We start from the raw sequence: 11,630 nt of genomic DNA, 5'->3' as shown, positions 1-11,630 counted from the left end.
TCTTGAATGAGATAAGAGCCTTAACGGAGATAAGGCACCGAAACATAGTGAAGCTTTACGGCTTTTGTTGGCATTCTAGGCATTCTTTTTTGGTTTACGAGTACGTTGAAAGAGGAAGCTTGGCTAAGATATTGAATGTGGAAGAGAAGGCCAAGGAATTTGATTGGACAAAGAGAGTGAATATTGTTAAGGGCGTGGCTGATGCCTTGTCCTATATGCATTCCGACGCTGCCGATTATTCATAGAGACATATATCAAGCAAAAACATTCTGCTAGATTCTGAGTACGAGTTGGCACGGAGCCAGATGGGACCTGGGGGCACGTGTATATATATATATATATATAGACACACAACACCTTATAATATATATATATATATATATATAGACACACCTTATAACTACTTTAGAGATGCGGTTATGTACATCACCCCCACTGAGTTATAATTTATTAGGGCCTTCAATCTTTGGCCTTTGTATTTTCTTCTTTGTTTGGGCCTGATTGAAGATGATATGATGAGTGTTTAGTAACCCATATTCATCTCCTCTTTTTTATTTATTTATTGTGATTTCTTTTTATGATCTCAATAAAATTTATTACTAAAATATATTCAGTTTTACTTGATATTTATATTGTTGTTTTGTAGCTTGTAAATATTGCCTTCATTTGTGCCCCCACTCATTTCCATGCCTAGCTCCGTCCCTGAGTACGAGGGTCATATTTCGGATTTTGGCACTGCAAAGCTTCTGATGAATACTTCTTCTAACCAGACTACCTTTGCAGGGACGTTTGGATACGTTGCTCCAGGTACTATACTACTAGATAGAGTCCATTTTATAGTCTAATGTGGGTTTGATAACATCAACGATGCCTTCATGTTTAATGTTTTTGTGTCGTTAATAACATCTGCAAAAGCATTTTAATGGTTTCCTCTTTTATTTATGTGATGTAGTCGACACATGGTTTTCTTTGAAAATTATGAACTTATTTTTAGGATAAATTTCATAAAGGCCCCTATGAAATTTATCCCAAAATTTCCCATTCAAAATACTCATATGAACTAGTATAATTTCATAAATGCCTCGAGAACATTGATTTTGCGTCAACTTTAGGGAGAAATGTCGTTGGCACAAAATCAATAGTTCGGATCAAGGCAAGAAAATTAGAGGGTAAGGTGACACAAAATATATAATTTGGGGAGAAAATTTATTTTAAAATCTATAGTTTGGTGGTATGTAAAAAATTATAAGTAGTTTGTTAGTATTGTATGCGAATTGAGTGTTTTGAACGATTTTGTATAGTTCATGAGGTGAAATAAACCATTTTCAAGTTTAAAGTGCATATTGAATAAACATATATAACTTAAGGAGCATTTCTGAAATAAATCTTTAATTTTATATTGGATTTGTTTTTGAGAGTTACTCTTTATCGGCAGAATTTGCTTATACGATGAAGGTGACTGAGAAAGGCGACGTGTATAGCTTTGGCGTGTTAGTAATAGAAGTAATCGCAGGAAAGCATCCGGGTGATCTTATACTCTCTTTATCAACTTCACAATCAAGTAGTCTTTAAAATGGTCATAAGGAAAACCTCAAGTTGAGGAATGTCCATTTCCCACTCCAGAGACTGAGGGTGATCTTGATAGAATCTTAAAGCTCGCATTTGAATGCTTAAACGAAAATCCCAACTCTCCACCAATCATGAAATTTATCTCTCAGGTTTTATCAACCTAATGTTAATGTACGCACTTTATTAAAGACATTCATTTGATTAATTCATTGGTAACCCAATATTTAAAATAAGTTTGTGTGATCCTAACATGAGACTTCTACTGTTTGAAAATTGCAAGTGTCATACTTTTGCAAGTATTATTCCTAGAAGATTTCCATAATAGGGTTTGAAAAGTAAACTATGGGTAGGTCTCTATTTTAAGCCATCAAATCGATGTTGAAAACTGTCTATTATATATATATTATTATTTTGATGTGATTTTAATTAGATTTAACGGTTAAAAATTTACACTACCATAGAAAGAAGACCCTTATTTCTAACCAAGAGTTCGAAGATCATTACAAATAACAAGTTTGAAAAGATTTATTTCAATGTCAAAAAATTCTAGTTGAAGAGGTCAAATCTTCTCACCCATTTTTGTTCTCTGTATACAATATGCTGCAAGGACCACAACCACTCACATCTCTAGCCAACGTTGACACTTTGTCCTCACTAGTTATCTCCAGCTAACGTTATTTTTTTATTACCCATTTATATAAAAAAACTCACCCATTTTTGTTCTCTGTATACAATATGCTGCAAGGACCACAACCACTCACATCTCTAGCCAACGTTGACACTTTGTCCTCACTAGTTATCTCCAGCTAACGTTATTTTTTTATTACCCATTTATATAAATATATATACAAAGAAGTCTAGGCTATCATGAAAAGCGTAACTATAACGAGTAATAAAAGTGAATTGAAAAGTAGAAACGTTGAGTCGGTCGTGTATACAAACGTATAAGAGCGTCTCTAAAATAATGTTATAATTAATATTTTAATTATAAATTTAACGTTTAAATACAAAAGACACTCTAAATATAATAATATTTATTGTGCTAAATGTGTCATATACTTGTGACAAAATTTTCACTAAATATAGCATATGACAAATTTAATACTTGATTTTTATTGGTTAAAATATTTATTTTTTCATATAATCATTATAACTTTTATATTTTCTAATTATTTTAAAAATAAAAATTTACTTTGACGAATTTTTAAAGCTTAATAATCATGAAAAAGGTAAATTTAGCATTTGAAATAGTATTATGCATTGAATCACAAATGAAAATCACATACCATATCATAGTTCTTAATGTTAAACATATAACTAACATTAGACTTTGTATTAGAGATGGTCTACATAAACTAAATCGAAGTTTCCAAATTCAACTCCATAAAGTCTTCTTTTAGTTTGTAGTTTTGTACATACATATAGGTTCTTTTGTAGCTCATTAACTTGCTCTAGAAATATAGCTTGAAGTCTAAGTCCACGGTAGAGAGTAATCCCTACTTTTCTAATTCCGCATGTTAGATCTCATCAAGTTTTCCCAATTCGTCACAAGCCACATTAAAGTACAAATTTACCACATTTTGACTAGTGGTTTTCTGCTCAACACGAACAATTGAAGTGAAGCCCCTTATGGCTAATTTGGTAACTTACATTGTATTATATAATGAAAAGATCTCACTTATTATTGGAAAATTATTTATCAGTTGTAGGATTCGACGAAAATGACCAAACCGTGGGATGAATCAAATGAGAAAGTGGCAATTCTCATGCCATGTGTGACGCTTGACATGGAATGTGAAACAATAAGAAAATGAGGACACTATAGATTGAAAGTCTCTGTCCATTTTCATATAAGATATAGAGTTAACTAAACCTAATTAAAGCCCTGAATACTCACATCCTATAGGCTATACGGTTTCACAATGGGAACTTCAACCTTGGAGAAAATAAGCTCTCTTTATCTTGTTTGTTGTACCTACCATTATTAATGGTGATTCTACTTCCAATGATCAAGTTGATTCTCTCCTCAGATGGAAATCTAACCTCCAACACATTCTCATATCACTCCGAACTTCATGGACTACTACTAATTCCCAATCAAACAATTCCTTTAACTCTTCCATTCAAACCCAACAAACTACAACCATAAGTAAGTCCATGCAATTGGCTGGGAATTGCTTGCGACATTGGTGGAAGTGTTATCGGTATAAACCTCACAAAATCGGGTTTGCAAGGTATGCTCCGCGAATTTTGATTCTCTTCCTTCCCTGATCCGGAGTACTTTGATCTAAGCATGAACTTGATCTTTGGCACAATCGAACGTTTCAAAAGGAGTTCTTGAATGAAATAAGTGCATTGACCTTCATGGATTTTGCTCCCACGCGAGGCATTCGTTCTTGGTTTATGAGTATCTTGAAAAGGGAGCTTGCATTCGATGTTGAGCAAGGAAAGAGAAGCACAAGAATTGGATTGGAAAAGGAGGGTGAATATCATTAGAGGGGTAGCTAATGGATTGGCCTACATGCACGTTGATACCTTCCCGGCAATTGTTCATAAAGATATTTCTAGTAAAAACATTTTGCTAAACTCTAACTATGAGGCTTGTATTTCGGATTTTGGCACTGCTAAGCTTTTAGAGCGGGATTCCTCTAACTGGACGGCCATTGCTGGTACATTTGGGTACGTGTACGCAATTAGCATGTAAACTACTAAATATGGATTCGACTCTTGTGTCTCTTTATTCGTGCCTTTTGTTCGTGCCATCTTTTATGTTTCTTCAATAATAGCATTTCATATTAATTAAAATTTCGCTTCAATTATAATATCAATACCAAATCAATGTTAGTGATAGCATTTTTATTATCCTGTCATGATATTATTGGAGAATACAAAAAGAAACAAAATAAGAGGACATGTGAGTCAAATCCAAATAATATTAATTTTCAGTAATATATGGCATGGCAAACATTTAAAGCTGCCACGTTGATACATAACCAATAAATTTAGTTCTATTAACACAATTATTATTATTACTATTATTATTTTGAAAATGTATTAGCATGATTAATTTCTGTATCGACTGTATTAAGTACTAATGGTATTTGTCACATTGCTTTTAACATGTACTTACAGACACGCATAAGCATTTTGAATATTGAAAGATCACTTTTTTTTTTCTTTTTTTTTTAAATGTTGGATTGCAGAGTTCGCGTATACAATGAAGGTTACTGAAAAGTGTGATGTGTATAGCTTTGGAGTGTTGGCAGTAGAAATGATTAAAGGACAGCGTCCGGGTAATCTTACGTTGTCTCTTTCTTCTCCGTTGACGAGGACAGGCGTAATGCTGGAGGATGTGTTGGACGACCGCCTTCCGCCACCGCCGCAAGAGATTTTGAATCAGCTCATCGATATCTTAAAGCTTGCAGTTGTGTGCTTACAGGAAAATCCACAATCTAGGCCTACCATGAAAGATGTTTCGCAGATTCTATCGACTCTAATCATGAAATCCTAAGCTTGATGTGCTGCAGTTGGGACTTGGGAGTTAGTTATGTACAGTTTCAGGCGTTACACGAAATGTCAAAGTCACAAATTTAATTTATAACTTTCTCTTGTTCTTTTTTAATGCGTTTAAAGTGACTAGTGGGAGTTGAATGTAGCTTGTAAGTAGATAGCAAATTCGTCCTAATAAAGTGAGATGATATAGAGCTTTTACACATTTGTCTCTTAACTTCTTTTTTTGTTTATTCCCTCTTTGGAAATAAAATGGTGACATATACTTCTTTTGAGGGAATTCTTATTGTTGGAACCGTTATTTTTCCCTATCAATAGTAATTACTATTTTAGTTATTAGATTAATTATTTAATAGTTTGATTTATAATTAAAAATAGTTTTGTATTGCGACGCACCTAAAATTTTTAAGAGTAAATTGTATTACTGCACCCTAAATCAGTTTTTGCATAATGGACTCCGAACTATTAATTAACAAATTGCACTCCAAATTTTAAAATCAATTACAATTGAAATATAATAAATAGTGGCATTTTTAATTGATAGCTTGAGATATGAGATTTACACGTGACATAATTTAAAAAGTAATGATATTTATTTTTCATGTGCGAATTGCGTGTTTTAAACCATTTATTTAATAACATATGTTATCTATTGACCTAAATTGTAATTGATTTTAAAATTTACGGTGTAATTTATCAAAATTGAAAGTTTATGATGTGTTATGTAAAAAGTAAATAGATTCGAGTACAACAGTGTAATTTACTCAATTTTTAACGTAGACACTCACAAATTATGAGACCATCAAAAAATACTCCAACTATTAAAATAACAATTTCTAATAAAAGAACAATTTCAATGTTATGTACATAATAAGAGGGCAGCGTAAACAGTAAGGTAGGGTTTTTTTTTTTTTTTCTCAAATCGGTAGGTCAAGTTTTAAAAAGCGCCCGATTAAAATTTTGCGGATAAGAAGACCGTGTCATTTTCTTACAGCTGTTTGGGTAGCACGGATGGAACTGGAGGGGGCCATTACTAATCAAAATTAATGATAGGTCCCACGTATTTGTCTTTATCTCTCTAATTTTTGTTTCTTTCTCTTTCTTTGCGCGTATCTGCAAAATGTTAGCCAAAAGAAATTAATTAAAAATCTAAAAAAAATTTCGTTCTTTCTCTGAGAATCTCTCCCTCCTCTTTCTCTCTCTTCTCTCTTCCTTCTTTCTCCATTCTCTCTCTCACTCTCTCTAAAAAGCTCAAGAACACAAAATATTCCCAGAAATTTCCAGAAATTAAAAAAGCTCTCTTTATCCTAAAGTCAAAAATAAGGTTCTTCTTCTTAACAAGAAGTTAGACTTCATCCATCCTTCACCTCCAACAACATAAAGAGCACAAAATATTTCCAGAAATTCACTCCACTACGGCTCCACCGACAGCAATGAGCAGTGATCAACAAAGATTTTTTTTTTCTTGCCAGAAAAACGTTAAATTAAATTTTTAATCAAATAGCTAATATAAAAGAATTATTATCTTTTTCCTGAGCTTGGTTTCAAATGAAGCATGAACCCAGACAACAGTGAATGGAGGTTCGCCGAGGATGAAAACAAAGATCAAGAGTTCTCGGGTAATACTGTAGACGGTAAAGTTTCATTTTTCTTTTGATTTTTTTTTTCTTTGGCAGGAGCCTTGTAAATTAGTCTAACTCAAAGAGAAAATTCTCTGTAGGCCAGTACACTTTATCAATAGTGAACCTTAATCTTACACCATTGGATTATAAAGTCAAAGCCAATTTCACGAACCATGCCGTGTCCTACCAATATGTTGCCTAATAAGACAGAGTCTCCGAATTCTATTAAGGTTGTGTTTGATATGAGAATCTAAATTATGGTAGTTTGAATTTTAAAATGAGAATCATGATTTATGATTTGAATTTATGGTCTAAATTATAATTTTGAAAATAGAATCAGAATTAAGAGTTTGAACCATTCAACACCGAGAGAGAGTTGATTTTATTTTTTGGGGTGGTTTATGTTTAAAACATTACATTAGAGTCTAAACTTTGAATTAGAACAATTCAAACTAAATACTGACTTTTAAGAATCATTTTTTACTTTTTATAAACAAATAAAGATTAAAATTAAAATCATGAACTCTGATTCTAGAATCCACGTACTAAACGCAAGTCTTCAATAGTGATAGCTACTAACACAAGTTTGGTTTTTACAAAATTTCACTAAACCAATGAGAGAAACAGTTTTGACCCTATAGCTAGGATAAATGATATACTAAACAAGATAGAAATAGGTTCAAATCCATATGTGAATTTAAGAGAGCCCATAAGTTCTAAAAAACTGGTTTTTGAATAGGTAATTAAACATCACATTAAGTTCAAAACCAACTCAGTCAAACACACTCTAAACTCTTTTGACTTAAAAAAAAAAAACACAAAAAACAAAAACAAAAAGTAAAACAAAAATACTCACAGTAGAAAATTGACCTTTGTTAATTTGCGTGTATAAGAAGATACGCTAGTTCTATTATTATTTTGTCATTTTTAAGTGTTCTATTATTTTCTTACAATTGAGTCTATTAAACCAGTTTTCCCCGGAAATACGAAATACTTAAGCAATTCCCATCGTTCAAATACTTGAAAATTATTCATGCTAGCTCTTCCGTCGTTACCGTTTAAAAATCTTGTTTTTCAACCAAGACTTGCTTGTTTGGCAATCAATTTTGAAGTCCTTCCCGCTCCACATATGATAGATTGACCTATGACTTCCGAATCGAATCAAATAGCATGTTTGAAGAATCACCACGAATGTATGTATACGATCCAGAAAAGATATTAATTACTAGTACTTGGAAAATATTAACTTTTGAGATTGCGTAGCCCAAATCTTGAGTTGACCGTGTTATGAGTAGTTTGCTAAAAGCTTTTAATTGAAAAAGATTTGAATCACGAATAAGCTGACTAGGTAGTAGGTTCCCACAAAACAAAAAAAAAAAACCACACACACACACACACTCAAGACCAGGTCGCAAGAGAGCAAATTGGCAATTAATTAGGAAAAAATAAGACCGGGTAAAAAATAATTATTTTCACTCATGTCCCTAAAAATATCTACTTATCTCGCTTTAGCCCATTAAGATTCACTTGAGAGTTCTAAATACTTTGTCATTTCTAACACACATTTTTAACCATTCCATTACTATTTTCCATCAGATGACCTGTTAGGATTTTAAGAGAAATAAAATGATAAAAAAGAAGCTGATTGAATATATATATATATATATATATGTATGTAAGAAGAAGAAAAATCAAACCTAGATAAAAAATTAGATTGCACCATAAAAATATGTTTTTCTTTTCATAATTTCATTTTCTTTTCTGATCTGCTTGTTCCTTTTTACCAGTAATTTATTCCTCTACAACCACTCATGTGCAATTCTCTTGTTACATGCTTTACGAAAACAAAGAGTTTATTAATGGAGGAATTAAAATTGCATATTTAACACCTTTAAAATTGAAGTTTGGGGCTAAAATGAGAAATGTGGATATTCTTCAAGACCATAGGTGAAAAAAAAATGTCAATTTTCATCCACATTTGTATAATAGTTAGCTAGCCATTGGGAAATTAACAAGGAAATCTTCCTCTCATTGGCCACTGAAAGTTCTTCAACCTTCAAACCTTCACCATCTATTAAACAATTCCTTCAAGAAAACGAATATGAGAAAATTAAGTAGGAATAAAAGAGGTCTGCTATTCAAGTCTGAAAGTCTCAGACGAATGAGGTGGGTAGGCTTTTCAAGTCTGAAAGTCTTAGACGAACTTTCCCATGATTCATGGAAAGAAAAATATTACTTACAACTCGTTCATGTATGTGTATATATATATATATATATATATACTTGCAATTGTGATTAACAAAGCCTTCACCGATTAATATTACTTAAAAAAACACAAACCATGGGAAATCCAACCATAGAGAAATTAGTAGGCTTTCCAGCTTCCATTGTATTGTGTGTTTATTTGGTTTTATCCATAAACGTTGCTTTTGCTTCTTCTTCTAAAGAAGCAGATGCTCTACTCAAATGGAAAGACAGCCTGAGAGAATCAAACAAGTCTCTTATTTCCACATGGGCTTACAAATCCACCAACGTCTCTCTCAAATTGCATCCCAAAACAGCCCCTTGCAATTGGTTTGGTATTTCTTGTAACACTGCCAAAAGTGTCACAAGTATAAACCTTTCCAATTCTAGTTTACAAGGCACTCTCCACCAATTTCCATTTCTGTCCCTTCCTAATCTCACATATTTCAATCTCAGCAATAACAAGATCTTCAGTACCATCCCACCCCAAATCAGTACCCTCTCTAAACTAACCTACCTTGATCTTTCCTATAATAACATGTCAGGAAAAATCCCACCAGAAATTGTTAATCTGAAAAATCTCAAGGCCTTGTACCTTGTCGAAAATCAGTTTAACGGTCCATTTCCCTCGGAAATAGGAAACATGACATCTCTCCTTAAAGTAGACCTGGAAAAAAACCAGTTTTCTGGCTCAATCCCTCCATCTCTAGGAGATCTAAGAAGCCTCAATTTTCTTGGCCTCTCCTACAACAGCCTTTCAGGCCCAATTCCTGAAGAGTTAGGAAAGCTCAATTCACTTGAGGTCCTGGAGCTAAGCGTAAATAAGCTCAACGGTACGGTCCCCACCTCACTTGGAGAGCTGACCAACTTGAAAGTTTTATGTCTCCGTGAGAACAAATTTTCAGGTTCCGTCCCTCAAGGGATAGGAAACCTCGCCAATCTGACTGTACTCCAGTTGGACACAAACCGATTCACCGGTTATTTGCCCCAAAACGTTTGCGGAAGCGGACAGCTCAAGAAACTCATAGCCTACGACAACGATTTCTTCGGTCCAATCCCCAAAAGCTTGAGAAACTGCACGAGCTTGTTGAGAGTTCGTCTTGAAGGAAACCGACTAACGGGCAATGTATCTGAAGATTTTGGCGTCTATCCAAACTTGGAGTACATTGATCTAAGCCACAACAAATTCCACGGCGAAATCTCGCGTAGTTGGCAACAATGCACAAATCTAAAAGCTCTTCAGTTAGCGGGAAACGATCTGAGTGGCGAAATCCCGCTTGAGATCGGGTTTACAAGTCAGCTCCGAAAACTTGACCTGTCTTCAAATCATCTTGTTGGTGTAATTCCAAAAGAGTTGCGATTCTTGACTTCTTTGCTGAATCTGACGCTAGGCAACAATAAACTCTTTGGCGGAATTCCAATGGAGCTTGGATCTTTGACCATGCTCAATTACCTTGATTTGTCGTCCAACAGGCTGAACGGATCAATTTCAAGAGTTCTTTGGAATAATTTATTGGACGTGAATTATTTGAATTTGAGCAACAACAGATTCAGCCAAGAAATTCCCTTACGCCTCGGGAATTTGGTTCGTCTGTCCCAGCTAGATTTGAGCTACAACTTGCTTAGTGGAGAGATACCATGGCAAATGAGCAAGATGCAAAGCTTGGAGACGCTTAATCTCTCCCACAATCGTCTGTCCGGTTCGATCCCACCAAGTTTTGCTAACATGCTTGGCTTGTTACATATAGACATATCCTATAACCAGCTCGATGGCCCGGTTCCCAACAGCGCGGCATTTCGAGAAGCTTCTGGAGAAGGACTAGAAGGGCTAGAAGGGAATATAGGATTGTGTGGAAGCTTTGGAGGGCTCAAACCTTGCAAAAATGTCTCGAGAAAGAACCACCTGAAATTCACTTTTCTTATCATTGTTCCTGTTCTAGGAGGGCTTATAGCCTTGTTTGTGCTCATTGGATTAACCGCCATTATTGTTGCGAGAAGAAGAAAGAGAGAAAGAGATCGAAGGGAAGTACAAGAAGATCATGACACGCAAGAGAATCATACCGTCTTCTTTTCGGTGCTCAATTTCGACGGAAGAGCAATGTATGAAGAAATCATAAGAGCGACCGACGATTTCAATCCCGTATTTTGCATCGGAGAGGGAGGATATGGAAGCGTGTATAAAGCGAATCTGGAACTACCAAACTTCATGAGTTTTAATGTGGCGGTGAAGAAACTACACCCGCCGCGTGAAGAAGGTCACAGGAGACTTCCGAATGAGTTCTTGAACGAAATAAGGGCGTTGCTGGAGATACGACACCGAAACATTGTCAAGCTTTATGGTTTCTGCTCGCACGAACGACACTCGTTTTTGGTGTACGAGTATGTGGCAAGGGGAAGCTTGGCGAGAATATTGAGAGAAGAAGAGGAGGCCAAAGAAGTTGGTTGGAAAAAGAGAGTGAATATTGTGAGAGGTGTGGCTCATGCCTTGGCTTACATGCACCATGGCTGCTCTCCGCCTATTGTTCACCGAGACATTTCGAGCAATAATGTTTTGTTGGATTCGGAATTTGAAGCTCGTGTGTCGGATTTCGGCACTGCCAAGCTTCTAAATCCGGACTCTTCTAATTGGACTGCCCTTGCTGGAACTTATGGCTACATTGCACCAGGTACGAACGTAAATAATGC

General features: G+C 34.8%; 2 protein-coding genes across 2 annotated transcripts in view; both read left to right on the top strand.

Annotated features, from left to right (window-relative positions):
• The first annotated feature begins 686 nt into the window (after positions 1-686).
• LOC21404424 (MDIS1-interacting receptor like kinase 2) lies at positions 687-5,080 on the top strand. Its single transcript, XM_010107611.2, has 4 exons — positions 687-807; positions 1,436-1,525; positions 3,990-4,238; positions 4,773-5,080. The coding sequence occupies exons 1-4, from the start codon at positions 687-689 to the stop codon at positions 5,078-5,080; spliced, it is 768 nt and encodes a 255-aa protein (XP_010105913.2).
• Positions 5,081-9,042: 3,962 nt separating this feature from the next.
• Positions 9,043-11,630, top strand: part of LOC21404423 (MDIS1-interacting receptor like kinase 2) — a 3,882-nt gene continuing 1,294 nt past the window's right edge. The window contains exon 1 of the mRNA XM_024171885.1: positions 9,043-11,611. Within this exon, the coding sequence (XP_024027653.1) occupies positions 9,043-11,611 (2,569 nt within the window). The remainder of the gene's footprint in view (positions 11,612-11,630) is intronic.

The sequence above is a fragment of the Morus notabilis genome, unplaced genomic scaffold (assembly GCF_000414095.1).
Source record: "Morus notabilis unplaced genomic scaffold, ASM41409v2 Scaffold206, whole genome shotgun sequence".
In the NCBI taxonomy this organism is placed as follows: Eukaryota; Viridiplantae; Streptophyta; class Magnoliopsida; order Rosales; family Moraceae; genus Morus; species Morus notabilis.
The sequence above is the reverse complement of the archived record's forward strand: the minus strand, read 5'-3'. Positions and strand labels throughout refer to the sequence as shown.

What these genes read in the sequence shown, in the direction of transcription:
- LOC21404424 (XM_010107611.2), top strand. Translation starts at nt 687, where the DNA reads ATGCCTAGCTCCGTCCCTGAGTACGAGGGTCATATTTCGGATTTTGGC. An exon ending in GTTTGGATACGTTGCTCCAG is followed by an intron (nt 808 to 1,435) that starts GTACTATACTAC and finishes CTTTATCGGCAG; the next exon opens with AATTTGCTTATACGATGAAG. An exon ending in AATCGCAGGAAAGCATCCGG is followed by an intron (nt 1,526 to 3,989) that starts GTGATCTTATAC and finishes TATCTTGAAAAG; the next exon opens with GGAGCTTGCATTCGATGTTG.